We start from the raw sequence: 26,658 nt of genomic DNA, 5'->3' as shown, positions 1-26,658 counted from the left end.
ACTTAGCATAGCATTCCCGAAAGACAAACTGCAGTTTGAAATATATCTAATGCGTTTCTAAAAGTAAATTTGTGTGGATCTAACCTACCTGTAAGGAAATGCTCGGAACACACAACGTGCCACTTCCTGACAGTATGGTCGTTCAAGTTTTTTCGATTGATGGCTTTTAGCCAAGCTTTCCGTTGCCTTTCCGTTAGTTCTTCGGTTTCTTTTCCTTGATTTTTACAAACCAAAGGTATACAAAAAAAAATTAGCTTAGGGTTTTTCTTGCTGCTGTTACTACAGCCAAACACACAACAGTTGATAGTCATGGTCATCCAACTCGTTCCACGGTAAAATGGGCGCCGTCTCGTTTTCATTTACAGTATGTGTACTTTGATAATGACGTCAGCTTAAGAGGGGATTTGCTACTCATGATCACTGAGAAATGAATGAAAGGAATGAAATCAAGGTAATAAAGCACCTGTTTAGCTGGATGATTCTAGGATACAAACTGAGAATTGCCCAAGTGTTCCTTCAAAAAGGTAATGAAACTACTTTATTTGAGTGCATACATTCTTGGAAAAGGTTAAATTCTAACAAAATCCAACAGAATGGAATTTAAGTGCATGCACTTAAACAGGATACACCCAAAATACATTTACTATGTCCTTATCTTTCTCAGCAATATAGCACATTATGACATCGTTTGAAGAATGCATGTCACAGGAGGCAAAGAGATGTCTGTTAAAACTCTGACATGTACTTACTGTTAAAACGCAGCTGCATAGGACCAGATGTCATTTGCCATATGCCCCAAAGTATCCCAAGTTTTTATTCTCACTCCTGCATGGCAAATGCCCTTACCACAGTATCAGAGTTAACTGGCATAACTTCAACTGAAATAGGGTGCCATCAATGAATAAGCATCACACATAACAATTGTAGGCACAACGAGCCTAATATTAAAGACACAGAACTTCAGAATTAAAGAATACAGTATATAATGTTTATACACCAGGTGTAAAGAAGGAAAATAAAATAAAGTGGCAGGAGAAGTGATAGTCGAATATTTTGCTTAATTAACCCCAGTAAAAAAATTAGTGACTGTACCCAATGACATACAATACACATTTTGAAAAGCAATTTGAGAGAAAAAAAGCTACGACTGGATTAATACAAAAGGTACATGAGTGTTTCAGTGAAAAAAATAGTTTTTACTTATTATTTAATATTCTTCCCGTTATTTTACCTACAAAGAGAAAAAATAAGCCTTAAAAATACCTTTTAATTCAAACATTTCATTCAAAAATGAAAAAGCCTAAGAGTTAAGGACCATCCCCGGTAACCGCCGTCTGCAAGTCGTACGTGACGTGCCTTTTGGGCCTCCGCGTCTTCCGTTGAAGCAGGAAGTTTTTATCAGAAAAGCGTTGTTTCGAACGTCGCGGACGAATTATGTCGGAATATTCATATGTAAAATCGACTAAGCTAGTGCTGAAGGGGCATAAAACCAAGAGGTGAGCCTTTCCACAAACTTGAAATAGCGGCTTTATTAAGTTTAAGTATCGTGTGTTTGGTGAACAAAGTGAAATAAACAAAGGTACATAGAAGTCTTACAATAAAGCAACATTATTTGCTTTCGAGTGTATGTAGCATTTGTGTTGTTATTTCTTATGGAGCTTTAATTTATGAAAATGTATTTTTATTAGTCTAACTTAAATAATGGTAGGCTATAAATCGTACCATTCTAAAAACATTTTTTTTAAAAAATAGAGTGTATTTTAGATATTTCAAGGTAAAGGTATCCGAAGTGCCTTTTTAGGATAACTTGATTAAATTTTAAGATTAAAAATAGATGTGCATATTTTAAAATATCTGAAGCTTATAACCTAAGTTGGACTATCTATAAGTGATCCTCATGATAATCTGTGCCGGCATTTTTGCATGATGCCGGGCAGCCGCATGATGCCACTCAACTTTATTTGTATAACGTAATAACTTATAAGACACAAGACCCATGTAAATGAATGAATATCAGCAGTCACACCGTTTTTCCAATGTGTAATGATCTGCGTATTTGAATTATTTTTCCATGTGCTTGGATTAAAAGTTTAATGTGTAGTGGTACTGTTGTCTTTACACTTGAATTGAGAAAGTGTTTCGATGTCATTGGAACTAGTGGCAAGTGAATCAATTACTAGTAGGAAGCACTAAACTATTACAGTATGAAAGAAATCTAACGAAGTCTCATGTTTTTGGTTAATGTTTTGCAAGGTGGCTCATTGGGCTCTTGTTCAAAAAGCGGACGCCAAAGCAAAAGTATACACCAGGGTTAACTTTAAGATTAGGCACCCTTACACTATTTTAAGATTAGGTGCCTCAACGAAATTTTAAGATTAGGGACCCTGGTGTACCAGGCCTTAACCCCACGAACCTTAAGTTCAGGGTTTGTAGTAGGGGTAGGCCAGTCTGAGTGGCGTCTGCTTTTGGCATCTGCTTTTTGAACAAGACCCACTCATTGAATTCCTACAGTACAGTGAGACGTTAAGCCTGGTAATAGCCAATCTGCCAACAAGCAGTAGGATTTTTTAGCTGCTCATTTTATCACCCTCTTCTACCATGTATAAATGCTAGTTCAGAAAAAATCTAGGTTTTTCTTTCTTGCTGGGAAGTTGTGGTTATTTACAATATTCACTGCTTCACTGTTGGGCCCAATCTTGTTAGTGTTTTATCTCTGAATTTTTGTATTTGAACAGGTCGTTGTCTCATAGGGTCTAATGTTCGTACAAGCCAAAACACATGCATTCTGTATGTGGATTACTGAGTTTTGCATTTTTAATTTACTCATGTTTAATTAATAAACGGATATCCTAAATGTTGCATTGTAATGTTCTTTAAAAAGTTACTCCGTAATATTAATTATTTAGCAGACATCTTTTCTCAAAACATTTTACCAAATTACCAAAGTTAATAACAATGCAGAACAAAATTTTAGAGTAAAGCACAAGAAGCTTAGGTTAAAGCAGCTGGTTGATAATGGTGTAATAAAATTTTACAGCTTAGAATGCCAGCGGAGGAATGCTGTAGATGGGAGCAGGTGGTTAAGGATTAACATATACGATTTAACCATATTGAGTTTCTCTATTCTTCCCCCTTTATAGTAATTGAGATGACCTTATTATTATTTTTTTTACAGATCTCTTTGTTTTCCGAATTGTGTGTGTCAAGTCAGCAGCCAAATAAGACACAGACTGAATGTGAAACTGAGTGTTGAGTAAAGTAGCTGAAATTGGAATTGAAATGAAACCAGCTTTATGTGCTTAACAGATGTTGCGTTCAAATAGAATGTCCGTGATCTCTGGTTCAGTAAATCCAGAATGGCATCAGGAAGTTATTTAAGCACTAGCTGTGTAAGCCTGTGCTGTAAAAAGCACGGGGTCCTAAAAACTATTGAAATCGTCAAAAAAAAAAAAAAAAAAAAAAATTGAAATGTAGAACTACTCTGGGCATCTCTCTCCTAGGAGGTTTCATTTTGCCGATGTGCTCGCATCATTTGTGCATTAGTGGCTAAGCGAATGTCTTTCTTCAGAGGTTTTGTTTTGCCAAGATGCACACCTCACTTGTGTATTAGCAGCAGGAGGAAAAGTAAAAGGGATACTGTTTTGCCGATGTGCTCGACACGCTTCTGTAATAGCGAATAAGCGAGTGACTCTTTCTTCGGATGTTTCGTTTTGCCGACGTGCTGGCCTCATTTACATATCCTCAGAGGTGGAGCTCTTAGCCCGACTCCACCTTTCACTTCCGGGCCAGACAGATACACACACACACGCACACACACTTCCATGCATAGACGTTTATATATAAGCTTTGTTCTTTGCACAATAGTAGATCCAAGAACAGAGCCATGTGGGTAGGAAAATCTGTTCCAAAAAGTAAAGTGATAGGTTTGAAAAGCAGACGGTTTACTAATGATTATACAAGTTTTCGAAAATATGAATAGACTTGTAAATTAGCAAAATTATTTCATAGTGTGTCTAGAGTAACATTGTAAAACAAACTGCCTTTCTTTTACGTTTCAGTTTCAACTCTGCCTTAGAAATATTTTTTTAAATACATTTAAATTACATTTGAATAGTGACATTTGATCTTGACAGCCTTGCAGCAGAGCCAGGTGGATGTAAACCACAGTAGGAAATCATCATTTATCTAGAAATAAAATGTGATTCTGCAGCGGTTTGGTGCAAGATAGTTGTATAGCTTAAACAGTGCATAAATGTGCTTACTCAGAATATGAAATATAATTAAAAAAAACCATGTACCAATACCTTCGTGCAGAAGGAACTCAGAGTCCAGCTCAGGGCGGTGAAGGAGCAGTACAGGAGAAAGCTGGAGCAGAAGTTGCAGAATAACAGCATGAAGGAAGTGTGGGATGGGATGAAGATCATCACTGGGTGCAGCTCGAAGTGGGGTGCCACCATCGAGAGAGACGTGAAGAGAACAAACCAAATGAACAACTTCTTTAACAGGTTTGACCACCCTAACCCACTCTCACCTCGGAGTACTACACCATCGACCCATCCTTCTGCTGATACCAGCATAGGAGAGACATTCCCACCCACAATTACAGCGGCGCAGGTGAGCAGAGAGCTGAGGAGACTTCGTGCCAGCAAAGCAGCGGGTCCAGATGGAGTATCGCCACGACTGCTGAAGGTCTGTGTGCTGGAGCTGGGGAGTCCTCTGCAGCGCATCTTCAACCTGAGCCTGGAACAGGGGAGAGTCCCGAGGCTTTGGAAAACATCTTGTATCACCCCAGTCCTAAAGGTATCACGTCCTAGTGAGCTGAACGACTTCCGGCCTGTTGCTCTGACGTCACATGTGATGTAAACCATGGAGCGGCTGCTGCTTCACCACCTGAGGCCACAGGTACGCCACGCCCTCGACCCTGCAGTTCGCATACCAGGAGAAGGTGGGAGCGGAGGATGCCATCATCTATATGCTTCACCGATCACTCTCCCACTTGGACAGAGGCAGTGGTGCTGTAAGAATTAAGTTTCTAGACTTCTCTAGAACCTTCAATACCATCCAACCTCTGCTCCTTAGGGACAAGCTGACAGAGATGGGAGTAGATTCATACCTAGTGGCATGGATCGTGGACTATCTTACAAACAGACCTCAGTATGTGTGTCTTGGGAACTGCAGGTCTAACATTGTGGTCAGCAACACAGGAGCGCCGCAGGGGACTGTACTTTCTCCGGTCCTGTTCAGCCTATATCTGGCCCAACTATCTCTTCTACAGAAGTCTGTGAGCAATTCCTCCACTTTTTCTGTAACAAAATTAATGATCTAAATAATTCAACTAACATAAATACATCATCTGTTTATATCTCTCCGTGTTTTCCCACTCCATCCAGCTCCTTCTCTAAGTTCTCACCAGTCACATCTGCGTTTGTTAATAACCTGCTTTGTAAGATGAGGCTGACTACTTGTGTACTGGACCCCATCCCCACCACACTACTTAAATCCTGCCTTCATGCCATAATCCCGACTGTTACAACAATAATAAACTCATCCCTTGACACTGGCTCTGTGCCGCTCACTTTTAAAATTGCTTCTGTAACCCCAATGTTAAAAAAGTCTGGTCTTGATGCTGACAGTCTTAACAATTTCCGGCCTATTTCCCACTTACCTTTCCTGTCAAAAGTCTTGATCGTGTTGTAGCTTCCCAACTCACCAATTACCTAAGCTCTAATAATTTGATGGAACCCTTTCAGTCTGGTTTCAGGGCGTGGCACAGCTGTGAAACTGCTCTGCTACGGGTAACCAATGATTTGCTTATGGCAGCAGACTCTGGACAAACCAGCATATTAATTCTGTTAGACCTCAGTGCAGCATTTGACACTGTCAGACATGACATTCTACTGTCCAGAATGGAGAACATGCTGGGTATCTCTGGCACTGCCCTCCAGTGGTTCAAGTCCTATCTGACTGATAGGCAAGAATTTGTTAGTCTTGGCAACAGCAGATCCAGCTCAGCGCCGGTCACACAAGGAGTTCCTCAGGGCTCTGTCCTCGGTCCTCTGCTTTTCTGTATTTACATGCTTCCCCTTGGCCATATTATCCGTAGCTATGGACTGGGTTATCATTTTTATGCAGATGATTCTCAACTCTACTTCAATGTTAAAAGTGGAACTTCATCAGAGCTTTCTCAGCTCACAACCTGCCTTAGTGAAATTAAAACCTGGATGGAACAGAACTCTTTAAAATTAAATTGCAATAAAACTGAACTCCTGCAAATTGGGACTAAAATGCAACTTAATAAAATGAGCTCCTTCCCAGTCTATCTTGGCGGTGATCTCATCAGACCTGCCTCTACTTTAAAAAATCTTGGTGTCATTTTTGATTCCTCCCTCTCTTATTCCGCCCACATAAATCACATTAAGAAACTTTCTTACTTTCACCTCCGTAACATATCCCGTGTTCGCTCCTTCCTCTCCTTCTCTAATGCTGAGAAACTTGTCCATGCTTTTATCCCATCCCGCATCGATTATTGTAATTCCCTACTGGCAGGTGCCCCTTCTAATCTTATATCACAGCTCCAGCTTATTCAAAACTCAGCTGCAAGAGTTCCTTACTCAAACCAGCAGCAGCGAGCACATCGCACCCGGCTATACTTCCTTAGAAGACTGGTATCCTTCAACATCTGCAATAAGATGCTGCAGATGTTATATCAGACGGTTGTGGCGAGCGCCCTGTTCTATGCAGTGGTGTGCTGGGGAGGCAGCATAAAGAAGAAGGACGCCTCTCGCCTGGACAAACTGGTGAGGAAGGCAGGCTCTATTTGTATCAATATGCCGCTGCTGAGTATGTGAATTTCCCCTTGGGATTAATAAAGTATCCTACCTACCTACCTACCTACCTACCTACCTACCTACACTCAGCCACTTTGAAGCAGTGGTAGTAGCGTTTACATCACATGTCAGTACCCTAATACTTCATCGTACCACTATATAATTTATTTCACAATATGTACTGTGAATGCAGTAAAATCTTACGTATGTCAGGCAGTATTGTGTGAGGAAGTTAGCCAGGTTATCATTTTGCAGCAAAAGAGGATCAATATAATCAGACTTATTCTAGCAAAGTTAGTTTGATCCTAGATCAGTTCTTCCAATTTATTTTTGAAGATATAAAAACGTGTCCAGAATTTCATGTTTAATAATATATGCAAACTCATTGATAACAGAAATCGTGATGTTGCAGAAGACAGGTTGGACACATTGACATTTTTCAGTGGCGATAGTAGTAAATCTCATTCCCCACAGCATAGGCATTCATTCTTAATTGACATAATTGAACATCTTCCATGTGGGCTGTTCTAAATCTACACTGAGTCATCCAATAGGCACAGGCTATATATTTCCCTGTTTTTCCAAATACACTGTTCTTTGTTCTTGCATTTTAAGACCATAGTGTGGACCCCTCTGGTCAATTCTTGCTGGTACAGGCAGAGCTCAGTTTCAGTTTCTTAATTGGACATAGGGTTGCCACAAGAACCAAATACTCAGTACGACATTGAAAGTTCCAAAAACATAATGGTACAAGCATTTTTGCAGTATCGGTAGTACAGAGAAAATCGTTACCATACTATTGTGTGAGTGCAAGTAGGCAAATTACTTTGGATGGCACAATAATTTTGAGAAAATCATCAGTAAAACTTCATATGGAAACGGCTTGCAATTCTGATAATACAGCACCAAATCAACTTGTGTCAAAAAGAAAAACAACAGAAATTGGGTCTGGAAGTACTTTGAGTTTAATGCAGGAGAATTTTAGCAGAAGATTTCAACAATCATACTTTTTATTTAAAAAATAAAAAATAAAAAAGAGACAAGATGCACACATATAGGATCTAGTTATTGACACACTTATTCCATTATGGAGTCAGTTCAGAAACAGAAATTTGTGTGCCTTGAGAGTGAAATAACGTGTTAGACGCAAAATGCAAGAACTGCTGCTTACCTTTAGGATTCTACCACTTTTGGGTTGTACCTTATGGCAATGCAAATGTTATACATATATAAAATAATATTACTTAAACACTTCTTCACTTAATAAAGGACGTTTCTGAAGCATGTGACAGTATGCTGCATTTGTGAAAAATGACAGTTACAAATTAATTTGCAGGAATAAGTTAACTTTTTTATCTGTCTTTTGATTAGAATGAGGTCCTTCTTATGTGCTAAAGATCAGCATTTTATACATATTATATAAGTATCAGTAATTCTTACATTATATATTTTTTTTCAGCAAGAAGAAAAAGCAGGCAGATAAAAGAAAAAGAGAAGATGATTCAGAAGAAGTGGACATAGTTGGTGAGGATTTTGTCAGTGAATGATATATTATTTATTGTCCTGTGTGTATGCTGCTAATGAGTAGTATGTCTCTTCCTAATTAATATTTTCTCTTTGTATTACTAATGTTTGTTTTTTGTAATATATTTATAGGGATTTGGTGGGCTACCAGAAATTTTGGAGAGATCACAGGGAGTGTGGCCATAGAGATGGGCAAAAATTCCTACATTCATGCTTTAGATACTGGTCTGTTCACACTTGGAGCTCCTCATAAAGGTTTGTAAATTAGGTTATACACTGAAAAGGTCAACAAAAGTTAAAGGTTATTGACAGATCAAAGTGAGTAATGCTATGATTTTACATTTTTTACAATGCTGTTTTTCTTTTCTGCTAATGTTTCGTTCGAGTTTGTTTTTACTCCCCTCAAGTATCATTATTGTTGAATATTTGAAGTTTATTTGCGCAGTTTCAATTTTAGTAAGCAATTTTTTTTAAAACTATCATAATGCCTGTTGATGTAATTGAATGTTTCCAGTCACATTTTTCATGTGGAAATGTACATGATTTCACATTTTACAGATTTTAAGAGAAGACCAGTGATTCCACATGATAATGTTCCCTAAACTAATAGGCATGTCAGTTTTTTTCCCCCCTCATTTTAAAAATAGTGCAAGTGAATTTAATGTCTACAAGTAATCAAATTCTAACAGAAGAAAAATGTTAGTTGCTAACCATATTTTGAAAAAATATATTATTTATGGATTTCTTTTTGTCTTTGAAAAGATGACTAAAATAAATTTAATAAATTAATTTAAAAAATTAAACACCTAATATGTTCTAAGGCACAGGTTGCATTAGATATATTTGAACTGTGAAGTTGTTTTGCTTTATTTTTAATACATTTCTAAGTAAATTTATGTTGCTAGCCTTTTCTTCTGATGAAAATAAGTTAAAATAATCGTACAAGGCTGGTTTGTTTGTAGGCACCAATTATTTAAAACATACCTTTTGCAGGGAAGAAGGTTGGGATTGAGACAGTTAGTTTTTTTTGTCTACTGTTATAAAGCAACCTTTTTAAGAAATTAAGGTAAACCCATGTCACTTAGGCTTATTACTTTTTCAGCCAGCACTGCCTAAAGTGTAGTATAAAATAGTAGTGTTCAGTACACCACTAGAAATTTGACAACTGTTAGAAATTGTCATATCATTTTTATGCCGGTACAAATGTGATGATGGGATGAAAGTCCACATAGTCCAGTGTGCTATAGCTAGATCTGAATGTTCAAATTTAATTAAGTAGTATATAGCCTACATGCCCTAAAACTGGTAGTTCGTTTGTTTTTAGTAATTGAATTTATATAAACACGTGTGTTGCAAAAAATAATTGCTTTATTAATAATTATGGACAACGGAATTAGGTGACAGTAGGGCATTGGCTACTTTTGTTTTATTTATGTTAAAATGTGTTTTCCGTTGGTACTGTAGCAACGCAGCCCATGAGAGAAAGGGCAGTTGAGATTCTGCAGGGGGGATGGTGAAGCTATGTGCTCTGAAAAAGCTTAAAAGAAGGTACGATGTACAGAACAGCAGGCTGGACAGTCCAGCCAAGAAAGAAGGTGGCCGGTTGGGCATGAAGGCTCATGAGAACAGCAAGAGGAAGAAGATTGCCGTATCCCAAGAGTAACAACAAAAGTTATTCAGGGTCCTTTCTTAAAATGACAATAATTGATCCTTTAAAGGAGTCCAAGGATTGTTGAACAGCTGCTTATAACTGGGTGTCAGCCTTTCATCTACCATACCCTGGGCATTTTCACCTTGTACTTGTGCTGTATGACATGATTTGACAACATTACATTTTTTTTTTCATCAAAACTTAAAACTTTTGATTTTTAAAGCAGTCAGTTCAAACTCTTGTCTGATTATCGCTTATATCTATTAAAGTGCTTTCTACAGAAAGCTTGTGCATGTATTTTAAAAAAGTTAAACGACTGAGCAACTAAAAATAATGTATAGATACGAAAAATTAGGAAAATTAAGTACTGCAGAAGCAAAAATTCAAAACTTTTGTGCCGCCAACAGAAAATAAATTTATGTGATTTAATGTATGCATGTTTACACAATCTGTGATAATAATAAGGTAGCACTGCATTGACAATTAAGAAAAATAAGCACAAAATTGGGGCACCATAGACTTTTTACAAAAGTAGGGGAAAAAAGGTATTAATACAGCTGTATATAATACAGTTATAAGTAAGCAACAAGAAGCACTATTTTTATATTGTTTCATCCTTTTTTGTTGAAATTCTATTATTATCTTCTTGGTTAGAAAGCAATAGAATTGATTTTTTTTTTTTGGTACAAATAAGGATATTTTGATAAAAAAAATAATAAAACATTGTCCTCCAACATTGATTTCTATAGAAAGAGGATTTTGAATATTAAAAGGCGTGTTCTCAAGAACACTCGGTTTCAGTAGTGTGACAACTGTGAAAGTTTCCTTTAGCGGTTTGAGGGGTTGCCAGCGGGACCCAGACCCCCTAAGAAATGCATTATTGTACTAAAACAAGTCTAAAGCAAAGATTGTTTTTTCCTCAATTTTTTTTAAGACCACAGGTGTTGTAAGAATGTTAATCTATTGATATGTGGCTCACTGGTGCAATGTTTTAAGCTGCTGCCATGCAATGTAAGCTGTCCACAATATAGCGTCTCAGGTGCTCCTTATGGTGGTGGGGGAGGGGGTGTTCCTTGTTGTCTTATGATGGTTTACTCTGGTTTCTCCCCAAAGGCATGCAGGTCAGGTTAATTGGTAATGTTAATCTGGCATGTTTGTGTGTGTTTATCTGGAAATGGACCTGTACCCGTTACTTATTTGGATAGGCTCCCACTGCCTCCGTCCTGGAGTAAGTGGGTTTAAAAATTGACAGATGCGTCAACGAATATTATAGTCCATCCAGCCCAAAGCAGCTTTCTCTTTCACTTCACCTATCCTTGAAGCAGACACAGGTGCATTCTGTGTAATTCCAATTACAAATTAGTTTACTGCTTCAGATTTATAATAGCTTGAGATAGGTAATTTCAACTTGTATGTTTCTTTTTTGCATGTCTGATAGCCACTCCTGTCGGCAAATGGCAGATCCTTAGTAATAATAATAAAAATAATGCTTTTTATTTATGTAGCACCTTTCCCATGCTCAAATATTCAAAGGATTGCATTAATAATAAAAGTAATCAGCACAAGTGATGAAAATGGCAGTGTGCGTATGCCCAGTGCTTCTGACTGCATCACACATACCACTGTGACAAAATATTAAAAAAAAAAAACATATCTGTCTCTTTGATGAAGCAAATAAATAGCAGAAATTGCTTCAACTTTCAAATCGGTTAACTGTTTGAATTTATCGGAATGTCCTTAAGAAAGGAAGTATCACAATACAACTGCCCACTGTTAACCATGTAAAAGCACCTAAACTCCATTCAATCTGAAAGTATATTCATATACATTATAATGTGCTATCTACCTTAACCATGATATTTTTTAACTGTATCGTTATATACATTTTCTGCAATACTGCTCACCTCTAAAAAATACTCTTAAGAACTTGGTGGATTAATAGAGATGCACTTCATCACTAAAATCCTTGAAGCCTACGAAAATATTCTTAATGCCGGGCCACCTTAAATTTCCTCTCACCACCTCATCAGCATCTTTGTTTTGCAAATGTATCAGTCAGCACAAGCAGCAAGCAGTCTTCTCACTCACCTACCACCACCACCACCACCCATCTCCCCCCCCAGTCTGAGCTGAAGTCTTTTTATCTGGGAGTTAGGTGTCTCAAATTGCATAGGGTAAATAATATATATTTATATATATATGTTGAAATGTTGAACACAACTAAAACAGAAACATTTTTCATGTTATAGTAATAATAACAAAATGCGGACATGAAGTATATAATATGTGATGACTGAAGTCTACATGTCAAATAAACACTTTCACAAAAGGTATATCAAAACAAGTATGATTTTATTCAAGAATATAATTGAGGAAAAAGAAATTATTGAATTTATTTTCCATTATCAAGGTCTCCTGGCCAGGTAAGGGAGTAGGGCCCACACCGGCTTGGATGCCGGTTCATGGCTCACAACTTCAAAGGCAACAACAATAAGAAAAATGCACTAAACTTCAGTAGGGCAACGGCAACAGAAGGCAGGAGATGAAGGGTGAATTACAGCACAAAAAAAGATAATCTGTTGTACAAAATGTATGCTTCCTCCATGTCTAGTGGTAAACAAAATTGTTTTAAGGACAGGCTTGAAAAATAATTTTGAAAGTAATGGTTTGGAAGAGTACATGATTATACATATATAGTTCTAAATTGTTTACTTGTTGCTTCAAAGTGATATGTATGTATGATACAGTGATATGTATGTATATTTATCCTTAAATATATTTGCAACTTTAGAAAAAGTAGTATCCACAATGTTTAACTTTTTTTTGTTTATTGTTCAATTACTGAGTTTCCTTTATATGGTAATATAAAATAAAGCAGATCCTCAGAGAGCCATTTTCAAGTTGTTTGTTGGTGAACAATTGAAATATTGATGATTTCTTCTAAAAGGATGACACTGACTAATACAATTATTCTTAACTTAACAGTATGATATGCAAATTGAGATCTTTACTCAAAATATAACTGGATTTCCACATTGCTTAATGTTTTGATTGTATTCTGCTGTGCATACAGTACAAGAAACAGTAATTGCAGCTGCCATTGTCAACCAAATCATTTACAAAACCTTATTTTTTTTCTGTTGCGCAGAAGATGAAGGTCCTGATCCTCCAGAGCAATTTACAGCCATTAAATTATCTGAAACCAGGTAGGACAGCACATCTTCATGACCAGTATATGTATAGTCTTTGTCTTCTCATTTAAAGTTTCTATTTCTTTGGCGAAACAATTACTTGGTAAAAAATGGAGTACATAGCATATCTCAAAGGAAGCATTTTCTTTAGCTGCTTGCAAGGCAAAAAAAAAACATAAGATAATTTTGATGAAGTACAGAACATTATGCATTCTGTATTAAGACCAACTCAGGATCTCATTTAACTCTTTAAAGAGAAAAGGAAGATGGATGGATATATGAATGGATGAATGACTGTTAAGCAAACAATAATAAAAGAAGTACAATTTGTCAGAGTGGTGACTGAGATCAAAGCTCTCAAAGAAACACTGGGACATGTAATATTAGACAAAATTCAAAAATACACACTTGACAGATTATTATAAAGCATGAAATAAAAGAATAAATGAAGCTGAAATAAAAATAAATATATTGAGAAGATTTGATGGTGCATATGGAAAACAAATGAAGCCAAATGTGATTGAATTGGTTCAAAACTGAAAAAGCACAATGGCTATAGAATTATAACATTTTGACAATGTTTTGCTAACAATTTAGGATAATATCAGCATTTCCAAATAATGAAAGAAAATTAATTTTCTAAATACAAGAAAAAATACCACTTTTGCTATTTCAGGATATTATGATTGTGAAGTGTTGTATTAAAATAATGTATTCTGTCTCACAATAACATAGTAATGGATGAAAGGCAGAATAATTCATTCAAAGTTGAAAAATGTGGTCTCACATTTACATCCCATAAATGATCTCAAATTTATTAAAAAGAGTCATAGACATCTGCATTGCATTTTTTATACTTGAAGCCATTTTTGGCACAATGCTGAAACTATAAAATACTCAAAATATTTGTTTTGAAAAACAAACTATGTTAGCAATCCAGTATACACTGACCAGTCATAACATTGTCACCACTGACAGGTGACGTGAATAACATTGATGATCTTGTTACAATGGCATCTGGCAGTGAGTGGGATATATTAGACAGCAAGTGAACATTTTGTCTTCGAAGTTGATGTGTTGGAAGCATAAAAAATGGACAAGCGTAAGGATTTCAGTGATTTTTGACAAGGACAGAATTATGATGGGTAGATGACTGAGTCAGAGCATCTCCAAAACTGTAGCTCTTGTGAGATGTTCCCAGTCTGCAGTGGTCAGGATGTACCAAAAGTGGTCCAAGGAAGGAGAACTAGTGAACTGGCGACAGGGTCATGGGCAGCAAAGTTTCATTGATGCTCATGAGGAATGAAGGCTGGCCCATTTTGTCTGATCCAATGGAAGTGTTACTATAGCTCAGATTGCTGAAAGTGTTATTAATGGTTCTGGTAGAAAGGTGTCAGAACACACAGTACATTGCATTTTGTTGCGTATGGGGCTGCATAGCTGTAGACAGTCAGGGTGTACATGCTGTCCTATGTCCACCTCCAAAAGCGCCTACAGTGGGCACATGAGCATCAGAACTGGACCATGGAGCAATGGAAGAAGTTGGCCTAGTCTGATAAATCATGATTTCTTTATTATGTGGATGGCTGGCTGGGGGTGTGTGTGTGTGTGTGTGTGTGTGTGTGTGTGTGTGTGTGTGCGTGCATCACCTACCTGGGAAAGACATGGCACAAAGATTCACTATGGGAAGAAGGCAAGCTGGTGGAGGCAGTGTGATGCTTAGAGCAATGTTTTACTTAGAGCAATGTTTTGCTGGGAAACTTTGGGTCCTGCCGTTCATGTGGATGTTACTTTGAGATGTACCACCTACCTAAACAACTACTCCCCTTCATGGAAACGGTATTCCCTGATGGCAATGGCCTCTTTCAGCAGGATAATGCTCCCTGCCACACTGCAAAAATGGTTGAAAAATGGTTTAAGGAACACAACAATGAGTTTGAGGTGTTGACTTGGCTTCCAAATTCGGCAGATGTCAATCCAAACGAGTATCTATGGGATGTGCTGGAGGCCCCACCTTGCAACTTACAGGACTTCAAGGATCTGCCACTGATGGCTTGGTGACAGATACCACAGCATACCTTGACAGGTCAGGGCTATTTTGGCAGCAAAAGGAGTGCCTACTCAATATTAGGTGGGTGGTCATAATATTATGGATGATCGGTGTATACTCAATTTTAAAATTAACATTGCATACTGTATTGAACCTCATCTTAATAGCTATATAATTCAACATTGCAAAAAAAGAAATAAACAGGCTAAAAAGTAGTAATTACACAGATTCAGTTTTGTAATCTGAAGGCCTTTTTTTTTCAAACCCCCAGAGCTTTGTCATGCCATTATGGAGGGTATTACAGATTGTGCATATTTTAAAGCGACGTTTCCCAACTTGTGGGCACTAAGGGCTCGTTTATACTTCACGCTCAGAACGCGTACGTGCACTAGAGGTGGGCGGTATGACCAAAATTCTATATCATGGTATTTTTCTAAATTCTGCCGGTTTCACGGTATTAGACGGTATTTTTTTCCCCATGCATGAGTGGATGTTAACCACATTTTCCACTGCAATTACTGCAGTAGACTGGCTAAGAATAACCAATTAGACTGTTATGAGAATTGTACATCGTACAAAAAGACATTTTAATGTGCACACAAGTATTAATCCAGGTTTGCATGGCCCCATAAAGTGATAGTTTTCAAGGGGGTGGCACTAAAGAGAAGGAATCACATTGCATGACAGATGCAGTCAAAATATAGAACCTTTAATTGAACAAATTTTGCAAAAGCTTAAACTATGATTTTGACAACATATTTTCAACCATCCAAAGAGGCATTTAGACTTAGTAAAATATCCAGAGGTGTTTGTCAAAAGTTGGATTGCACTGAACACGTCTTAGAAAAGGAATAAATAGTAAATATTTTTTTGTAAACCAACTACACTTTCTGTTAATGTTAACAATCTCTGTCCACTGACATGTTAAAGTGACTTTTTAAACAATTTTACCATTATTAAACTGCATAATATTTAAACTAATAAATAATAACAATAAAATACATAATACAGTAGTATTACTGATAGTTAGTTGCACCATTACTTCAAGGCTTCAAGCCCAGGTGCATTACACAGTATTCACCAAATATTCATTTAGGCAAACTGCATTAATATGGACCTTGCTTCGAGCTAAGCTATATACATAAATAATAAAAACTGCAACTTGCATTTATAATGCTGTTTGTGGTATAGCCCTATGGAAGCGCATTAGGGCCACTGTGAAGAAAAAAAAATATGGACACGGAAGAAAAAAACAAACTATATGTCGAGAATAAATTCGACATGTTGACTATGTCAAGATTAAAGTCGACATTTCCACTTTATTCTCAGTTTATTTTATAATTAAAGTAGAATGTTGTAAACTAAACTTCATCCTAAAATCAATGTTTAATTTACTAGATTTTCTCAAACCCCGTCACAAGTTAATGCAGCACATCAAATACTTTGTGTTAAGTGTTCCCCGACCCAGTCGTTAATCACTACGCTTCTTAAACTGACTTCCTCCGCACTAAGAGCAGGCGCCGGCAGCAATCACCGCACAGAATCCATTCACTTCATGATATTCCTGCTCTCTACCAAAACCACACGATAATTACCAATCACCACACGACAAACGTCTTTGTGAAATTAAAACTAGTTATTAACTTAGCCGACAGTGTTCAGAACTTTAAAAATATCTTCGTTATACATGTTTAATTATGCCATCCATTCAGAGTTGCGCCCATCTCTGAATGAGTCGATAGCACATCGCAGAATGAATACAAGCAAAACATACACTAGCAAGTACAACTTGGCTTGCAGTATTATCCAGTAGTATAGAAACAGTATTTACACATCTGACCTTTTAAAACTAAAGTATCTCCAGGCGACGGATGTGACTCCTTTTTTTTCGGCAAAAGTTCTTCTGTTCATCACATGTTCAACTTTACTTTTAGTTCAGTTTCAGAATGCTCTCTGTCCATTTTCACCGCGCAGAATACCTATGCTACCGCCCACTATTTGGTGGTGTAGCAGTGAAAAAGAGCCCTAGTGCAACAAATCTGTGTTTAGCGGTGTAGCAGTGAAAAAGGTCCCCACTTAAACAGTTTCCCGCTGCGCCACGTTCCGAACGTCGTTTAGGCAATTTAAACCGGTGTTGCGGTATTAGAAAAATCCATATCATAAAAAAAATTAAAAACGGTTTTCGGTATGAACCGGTGTACCGCACAGCACTAACGTGCACACATCATGGCTACCACACGTTCCCAGTGTTCATTTGATGCGTCCTCTGAGCAGGTCCTCAGAAGAGTTGCAGTACCAGCAAAGTTTCGGGGGGTTGGGGGGGTGTGTGCCATGTGATAAAAGTTGGAATGTGACGTCAAGAGTCTCTGTTTACTGTCTACATGTAACAGAAAGCTGCTTTGAGGATCTTACGGGATCGATGAGTGCACTTCGTGTTTGATGAATGGTTTGATGTGGTGAAGCGAAATGCCAACATACAGATGCATTCGTAGTGCTTTTATATTCAAGCGTCACATATTCCCGATCGAAATGACATGATACATTTTAAAAGGTCTCACAAACCATCTTCTGTGCTGTCTTTTTTTTCTTGGGCTTCCTCCTGACCTGACAGCAGCGCCAAACAGCAATAGACCACCACACAGAACACATTAAATGTATGATATTCCAACTCTCTGCACATTTAGAATCCTTAGATTTATACTTGATATCACTTTCATGATGAAATGAATTAAATTATGTATGTTACATTTTACAAATCATTCATTTTGTTTAAATAATGAATACTGTTAATGATTACACACATGGGGATGACACAGTGGGGCGGCACGGTGGCGCAGTGGGTAGCGCTGCTGCCTCGCAGTTGGGAGACCTGGGGACCTGGGTTCGATTCCCGGGTCCTCCCTGCGTGGAGTTTGCATGTTCTCCCCGTGTCTGCGTGGGTTTCCTCCGGGCGCTCCGGTTTCCTCCCACAATCCAAAGACATGCAGGTTAGATGGATTGGCGATTCTAAATTGGCCCTAGTGTGTGCTTGGTGTGTGGGTGTGTTTGTGTGTGTCCTGCAGTGGGTTGGCACCCTGCCCGGGATTGGTTCCCTGCCTTGTGCCCTGTGTTGGCTGGGATTGGCTCCAGCGGACCCCCGTGACCCTGTTCGGATTCAGCGGGTTGGAAAATGGATGGATGGATGGGATGACACAGTGGCGGAGCGGTAGCACTGCTGTTTCGCGGGGAGTCACGTCGCTGGTGTTCCTGCATGGAGCTTCATGTTTTCCTGCTGGATTCCAACGGTATGCTCTGGTTTCCTTCCAAAGACATGCAGATTTGGTGACACATGATGATAGTGTATGTGAGTGCTTGTATTCACCTTGCAATGAGCTGATGTCCCGTCTAGGGATTGTTTCTGCCTCGTGCCCAATGCTTGCTGGAATGGACATATCCTTAAACCATATCATTAAACATCCTTTTCAGAGATATTGCAGTAAGGTGTCATCATAATATAATGGGTGTTACAGGCAACTCACAACATAGCGAAGCCGAACCTGTTCTCACCATGATAATATCTCGTACTGCCACCTCCAGATTTACGTAAAGTACGCGCGCAAGTATAAATAGTAAAACGCTTGCGTAGCAGGACTGTCCGCTGGAGCATGCGTCACATCTCGTGAAGTATAAACCTGGCCTAAGGGTACTGCAGGTGGGTCTCTTAAATACAGTCTAAAAGAAACATTCATACTAAAAAACTCAGAAAATACAGCATATATTTAAAATGATGTAATATTGTTGCATTTTATGTATTTATACAGAATGACAACCATGACCAATAGGAATGTAAAAGCCCAACCAGCACAGCCTCCTCATTAACACTAGAATTACCAGAGCCTATGAAAAAACTCGTAAATCCGGTCCACTTTAAATCCCTTCGCACCTCTCCATCAGCGTCTTTTGTCTTTTAAACGTGTCGATAAGCCCAAGCAGCAAGCAGCCTGCTATACCATCCCCCCATCACCTCAGAACGGGCTAGAAAAAAAGTTCTCCCAGTTCCTTCCTTGATTGATTATCTGGGAGTGAACTACCCAGAATTGTAAGGGGAAATAATTTGATTTGTGTTTTGTGTCTACAACAATCTATGTAAACACACCATTAAAACTAATAAATAACAAAATGTAGACATGAACTGTATAAGGTGTGAAAGCTGATGGCCAAATATCAAATAAACACTTTCACAAAAGGTGCAAGTACAATACGACAGCTTCCGTGGTGCAGCGGTATGATCTGCTGAATTATAATCTGGAGGTCGTGAGCTTGAAACCAGCTCCTCGGCAAATTTACCGTTTTGAGTAGTGAGCTGCTCTTATTGTTAACATTATACAATAAAAACATACATTTGATTTGTGTCGGTAACAGCCGGTATAAACTTATAGCACTTGCAAAAGTTACAGTAGCGTGTTTTTTTTTTTTTTCTTCACTTTTATTCTCTTAGTCACGATCATGATACAACACCCACCCCCCCGCCCCAGATCTGATGCGGTTACTTTTTATCTGAAATTGGGAACAATTGTAGATGTGAGTGTTGTTTTGAGACAATGGAACTGGAAATGATCTGATCTGGAGGGATAAAAGCTGACAAGCAAACGCTGGTGAGTCTGCCTTCTTCGTATCTCACTGTCAACTTGAATTTTTTTTTATTTAGTTTTATTGAGTGTTCCTGCTCACGCTGAATTAGTATTCACCTTATGGTCCATGATGTCAAAGCCGCACTGACAAAAAAAACAGAGACATAGGTATATATGATTAGGGGTGGGTGGTATGACCAAAATTCTATATCATGGTATTTTTCTAAATTATCCTTGTTTCACTGTATTTGATGGTATTTTTTTCCCCATGCATGAGTGGATGTTAACCACATTTTCCACTGCAATTACTGGCTATAACCTATTACCACTGTCAAGAGCATTGTTCAAAAAAAACATTTTAATGTGCACACAAGTATTAGTACAGGTTTGCATGGCCCCATAAAGTGATAGTTTTCAAGGGGGTGGCACTAATGAAGAGAAGGAATCACATTGCATGACAGATGCAGTCAAGATATAGAACCTTTTTATTGAACACTTTTTGCAAAAACTTAAACTATAATTTTGACAACATATTTTCAACCATCCAAATAGGCATTTAGACTTGGTAAAATATCCAGAAGTGCTTGTCAAAAGTTGTATTGCACTGAACATGTCTTAGAAAAGGAATAAATAGTAAATATTTTTTGTAAACCAACTACACTTTCTGTTAATGTTAACAATCTCTGTCCACTAACATGTTAAAGTGACTTTTTAAACAACTTTACCATCATTAAACTGCATAATATTTAAACTAATAAATAATAATAAAATAAATAATAGTATTATTACTGATAGTTGCACTATTACTTCAAGGCTTCAAGCCCAGGTGCATTACACAGTATTCACCAAATTAAAATAAAATAAAACAAGTGCAACTTGGTAATGACATCTTTACCAACTGAACCATCATTTAGGCAAACTGCATTAATATGGACCTTGCTTCAAGCTAAGCTATATGCATAAATAATAAAACTGCAACTTGCATTTATAATGCTATATATGGCATAGCCCTACGGAATCGTATTAGGGCCACGGTGAAAAAAAAAAAATATGGACATGGAAGAAAAAAAACAAACTATATGTCGAGATTAAAGTCGACATTTCCACTTTATTCTCGCCGTTTATGTCAAGATTAAAGTCGACATTTCCACTTTATTCTCATAGTTTACTTCATAATTAAAGTAGAATGTCGTAAACTAAACTTCTTCTTAAAATCAATGTTTAATTTACTAGATTTTGTCAAACCCCGTCATAAGTTAATGCAGCATATTAAATGCTTTGTTTTACGTGTTCCCCGCCCCAGTTGTTAATCACTGCGCTTCTTAAACTGACTTCCTCCGCACTAAGAGGAGACAGCGATCACCGCACAGAATCCATTCACTTCATGATATTCCTGCTTTCTGAAAATTTAGAATGTTAAGATAAATACTTGATATCATTTTCATGATGAAATGCATTAAAGCAGGTATTAAACATGCACGGTAGTGAGGCGGTAGTGCTGCTACCTCGCAGTAAGGGGTCCCCAGGTGTATGTTCAGTGTAGAGAACTTTATGGCAGGTGTGACAAGGCTCCAAAAAACTGGATGTATGAATGGGTATCACACAGGTTTAACTTAAATATTGTGTAAATGTTGGGTTTGTGATCTGGTGGTCGGAGACACGAACACAGAATTCAATGCATGTTCTTCTAAGCGGGCTTTCTTTATTTCACGTGTGCTGTCTCTATCTGACGTACCAAAACCCCAGTTCCTATCCTTTTTTCTTTCTCCACATAACCAATCACCACACGATAAACGTCTTTGTGAAATTAAAACTAGTTATAAACTTAGCCCATGGAGTGTTCAGAACTTTAAAAATATCTTCGTTATACATGTATAATTATGCCATCCATTCAGGGTTGCGCCAATCCCTGAACAAGTCGCCAGCACATCGCAGGGTGAATATGAGCAAAACATACACTAGCAGGGTCAATATAGCATAACAAAACCCCACATCCTACATGACTTTGAAAGGAAACTGAAGCACGCCGAGTAAACACACCAGAAAAACATACAAATGCACCCGAGACACCCTTGCTGCAAGGCAGCAGTGCAACCTCCACGCCGCCGTGCCCCCACATGATTAATGCATGCTTTAATGCATTTCACCATGAAAATTATATCAAGTATTTATGTTAGCATTCTAAATATTCAGAGAGCAGGAATATCATGAAGTGAATGTATTCTGTGCGGCGATCGCTGCCGGCGCCTCCTCTTAGTGCAAGAGGAAGTCAGTTTAAGAAGCTCGGGGAACACTTAACACAAAGCATTTAATGTGCTATATAACTTATGACTGTGTTTGAGAAAATCTAGTAAATTAAATATTCATTTTACAATGAAGTTTAGTTTACGATGTTCTACTTTAATGACAAATTACAAGAACAAAGTCAACATGTCGACTTTAATCTGGACATAAACGGCGAGAATAAAGTAGAAATGTCGAGAATAAAGTCAACATGTCGACTTTATACTCGTCATAAGCGTCAAGATTATAGTGGAGATGTCGAGAATAAAGTCAATATGTCGTCACACTATTACACAGTACCCAGGTACATTACACTGTATTGAAAACAAATAAAACAAGTACAACTTGGCTTGCAGTATTATTCAGTAGTATAGAAACAGTATTTATACATTCGAACATAATGGTCCACATCCGACCTTTTAAAACCAAAGTATCTCCAGGCAACGGACGTGACTCCTTTTTTTCGGCAAAAGTTCTTCTGTGTCATCATGTTCAACTTTATTGTCAGCTACAGCTTCAGTTTCGGAATGTTCTGTCCATTTTCACCACACAATACCTACACTACCACTACCTATTTAGCGGTGTAGTAGTGAAAAAGGTCCCCACTTGAACAGTTTCCCGCTGCGCCACGTTCCGAACGTCATTTAGGCAATTTAAACTGGTGTTGCGGTATAAGAAAAATCCATATCATAAAAAAAATAAACAGTTTTCGGTATGAACCGGTATCTCGCCCAGCAGTATATATGATATTTGGAATAACTTATTTTATGACCTGTATAGTACATTTCGGAAAGCATTGTGGCAGATCGGTTGTGAATTTATACTGGCGCTGTTAGTTTGAGTCAGATCAGAAGGGGGGGTGATGGCGAGGAAGAGCGTGAACGTGACTGAGAGAATAAAACTGAAAAAAAAAGTAACTTTTAGAAATACCATACATTTACAGCTGTTCTGACACTGTTCGTTTTCAAATAATATTGCATTAGTGCGACGATGTTTTCTGATTGGTACTCTTCAGGTCATAAAATGATTTCTTCAAAATGTCACATATATTTGTCTTTCCTTTTTGCCCAGTGGTGCGTTGACATCGTGCACCAGAAGGCGTGAGCTTATTCAGTGCGAGCAGGAACATGCAGGTGGCAGGTTGCTATAACAAGCTTGACCTGGCGGCAGTGAACGCACATGTGCTGTGCAAGGCATGCACGGGGGCCACTGAGAAAAGAAGAGTGTTCATGGCTCACCTTGCAGAGGAACTTCGTCGTCACTTCTTACTAAAAAGGCGATGGATAAAGCAAAAGAGGATGCAACACCGACAAGCTTCTGTTCCAAGACCGTCGCTTCCCCAGCCCCTTCAGTGTAATAGTAACCATAGCACAGAGAGAAGTGTGTACATTGCAACAGGTACATATGTCGTAAACGTAGAAAGGACGGTCCTTGGGTGTGTGGAACTGTTAACATTTGAATCTGATGATTGCATATAGCGCGGAACTGACTTCTCTGTACTATTCTTTCCTCTGCACGTCCTGAAGTACAAAAGAAACCGCGCCATACAGCAACATGTGAAGACTGGCAATTGTGGGGGGGGGGGGGAATGGGGTGTTTGGAAATGCAATCACTGATTACAAGTGCAAGAAGGCATGCAAATGAATATGTATAATATGAATAATGTTGCATCAGTGCCACAATGTTTTCCGAAATGTACTATACAGGTCTTAAAATGAGTTATTCCAAATAATCGTATATACCAGGGGTGGGTAGATTTAGTCCTGGATGGCCACAGTGGCTGCAGGTTTTTGTTGCAACCCAATTGCTTAATAAGAAGCACTTATTGCTCTAGTAACACTTATGCTTCACTTTAGTTGTCTCACTCGTTAAGATTTTGAACCCTTATTGCTTATTTTAGTCTTAAACAGCTGTAGTCTTGGTTTTTAATTGCTCCTTATTAGCAATAAGATGCAAATGACAAAAGAAAGCATTTCTTCATTTAGCTTGTTTCCATTTACACCAGTGTGTATTTATCTTGCACTACAGTAATCCCTCCTCCATCGCGGGGGTTGCGTTCCAGAGCCACTCGCGAAATAAGAAAATCCGTGAAGTAGAAACCATATGTTTATATGGTTATTTTTATATTATCATGCTTGGGTCACAGATTTGCGCAGAAACACAGGAGGTTGTAGATAGACAGGAACGTTATTCAAACACTGCAAACAAACATTTGTCTCTTTTTCAAAAGTTTAAACTGTGCTCCATGACAAGACAGAGATGACAATTCCGTCTCACAATTAAAAGAATGCAAACATATCTTCCTCTTCAAAGGAGTGCGCGTCAGGAGCAGAGACTATCAGAAAGAGAGAGTAGTACTAGGGTGTTGTACCGTGTTAGCCATTGTGAATGTAGAGAAAAGCCAAGCAAAATGACACCTTTTATTGGCTAACTAAAAAGATTACAATATGCAAGTTTTCGAGGCAACTCAGGCCCCTTCTTCAGGCAAGAGGAAGAGAGGAAAGCAAACAAATCAATAGGGCTGTTTGGCTTTTAAGTATGCGAAGCACCGCGGCACAAAGCTGTTGAAGGCGGCAGCTCACACCCCTTCAGTCAAGAGCAGACAAAGAGAGAGAGAGAGACAGAGAAAAACAAACAAGCAGAAATCAATACGTGCCCTTCGAGCTTTTAAGTATGCGAAGCACCGTGCAGCATGTCGCTTCAGGAAGCAGCTGCACAGAAGGTAGCAACATGAAGATAATCTTTCAGCATTTTTAGACGAGCGTCCGGATCGTCTAGGTGTGCGAACAGCCCCCTTGCTCAATCCCCCTACGTCAGGATCAGAGAATGTCAGCGCAAGAGAGAGAGAGAGAAAAAAGTAAGTTGGGTAGCTTCTCAGCCAGCTGCCAATAGTGTCCCTTGTATGAAATCAACTGGGCAAACCAACTGAGGAAGCATGTACCAGACATTAAAAGACCCATTGTCCGCAGAAATCCGCGAACCAGCAAAAAATCAGCGATATATATTTAAATATGTTTACATATAAAATCCGCGATAGAGTGAAGCCGCGAAAGGCGAAGCGCGATATAGTGAGGGATTACTGTATTGGGTTGAATTAAATACTTGGAAGGAAAGTGAAGAGAAAAAAGTGAAGCACTGAGAATAATTTGTCTATTTTTAGACTTCAAATCATTTTGGATGTTATCCTTAGAAAGGAAAAAAATCTAGGATATGAGAATGACTTGACATGGCAGAGTTAAAGCACTAGCAAGCCATGAAATTAAATAATTGACAAGGCTTGTTTTTTAATTAAGAAACTGGGTTGGAACAAAAACCAGCAACCATTGCGGCCCTCCAGGACTGAATCTGCCCACCCGTGATATATACCTATGTCTCTGTTTTTTGTTAGTGCAGGTTTGACATCATGGACCATAAGGTGTATGCTAATTCAGTGTGAGCAGGAACATTCAACTGAATAAAAAAAAAATTAAATTAATGGTGAGACATGAAGAAGGCAGATTCACCAGCGTTTATGTGTCCGCTTTTATCCCTCCAGATCAGAGAATTTCCAGTTCTATTATCTGAAAACACCAGTCACAACTACAGTTATTCCCAGTTTCAGATAAAAAGTAACCGTGTCAGATCTGGGGTGGGGGGGATGTTGTATCGTGATCGGGACTGAGAGAATTAAAGTGAAAAAAAAAAAAAAAGCTAACTTTTACAAGTACTATAAATTTACATTGGCTCTTACAGACACACATCAAATGTATGTTTTTATTGTATAATGTTAACAATAAGAGTAGCTCACTACTCAAAACGGTAAATTTGCCAGGGAGCTGGTTTCGAACTCGCGACCTCCAGATTATAATTCACCGTTGCACCACGGAAGCTGTCGTATTTTACTTGTACCTTTTGTGAAAGTGTTGATTTGATATTTGTTCATCAGCCTTCACACATTTATACAGTTCATGTCTACATTTTGTTATTTATTACTAAAACATGAAAAACTTTTCAGTTTTAACGAAGTGTTTACATAGATTGTTGTAGACACAAAACACACATCAAATTATTTCCCCTTACAATTCTGGGTAGCTCACTCCCAGATAATCAGTCGAGGCAGGAACTGGAAGAACTTCTTGCCCATTCAGGGGGGATGGTATAGCAGGCTGCTTGGGCTTATCGACACATTTACAAGACAAAAGAGGCTGACAGAGAAGTGTGAAGGGATTTAAGGTGGGCTGGATTTACGAGTTTTTTTCGTTGGCTCTGGTAATTCTAGTGCTAAGGCCTTTCAACGTGTGTCCCTGTGTGTGCCTATGAATGTCAACTGCACAGGTGCTAGACAAGAAAACATTGGCTCATTTAAAGAACAGTTGTGTGAAATGATTTGTTGCTATCCACACCTTTACAATCCAACATGAAAACACATAGTGATAACCAGATGTTCACAAGTTCAGGATGAGAAATCACCCCACCCTGGGCAAAGACGAATGTTTGTGTAAACAGAAATGATTTCTGAGAGACTGATATTTAAACGCAAAGA

The 26,658-nt window shown here is 38.2% G+C and overlaps 1 protein-coding gene across 1 annotated transcript in view; it reads left to right on the top strand.

The window, feature by feature from the left end:
• Nucleotides 1–1,327: 1,327 nt before the first annotated feature.
• frg1 (FSHD region gene 1) overlaps nucleotides 1,328–26,658 on the top strand; it is a 49,356-nt gene continuing 24,025 nt past the window's right edge. Inside the window, exons 1-4 of the mRNA XM_028802086.2 lie at nucleotides 1,328–1,496; nucleotides 8,287–8,351; nucleotides 8,484–8,606; nucleotides 13,151–13,208. Coding sequence (XP_028657919.1) covers nucleotides 1,435–1,496; nucleotides 8,287–8,351; nucleotides 8,484–8,606; nucleotides 13,151–13,208 — 308 coding nt within the window. The 5' untranslated portion in view covers nucleotides 1,328–1,434. The remainder of the gene's footprint in view (nucleotides 1,497–8,286; nucleotides 8,352–8,483; nucleotides 8,607–13,150; nucleotides 13,209–26,658) is intronic.

This window comes from Erpetoichthys calabaricus, chromosome 5, assembly GCF_900747795.2.
Source record: "Erpetoichthys calabaricus chromosome 5, fErpCal1.3, whole genome shotgun sequence".
Lineage (NCBI taxonomy): Eukaryota > Metazoa > Chordata > Cladistia > Polypteriformes > Polypteridae > Erpetoichthys > Erpetoichthys calabaricus.
This window is presented reverse-complemented; position numbering and strand designations above follow the sequence as displayed.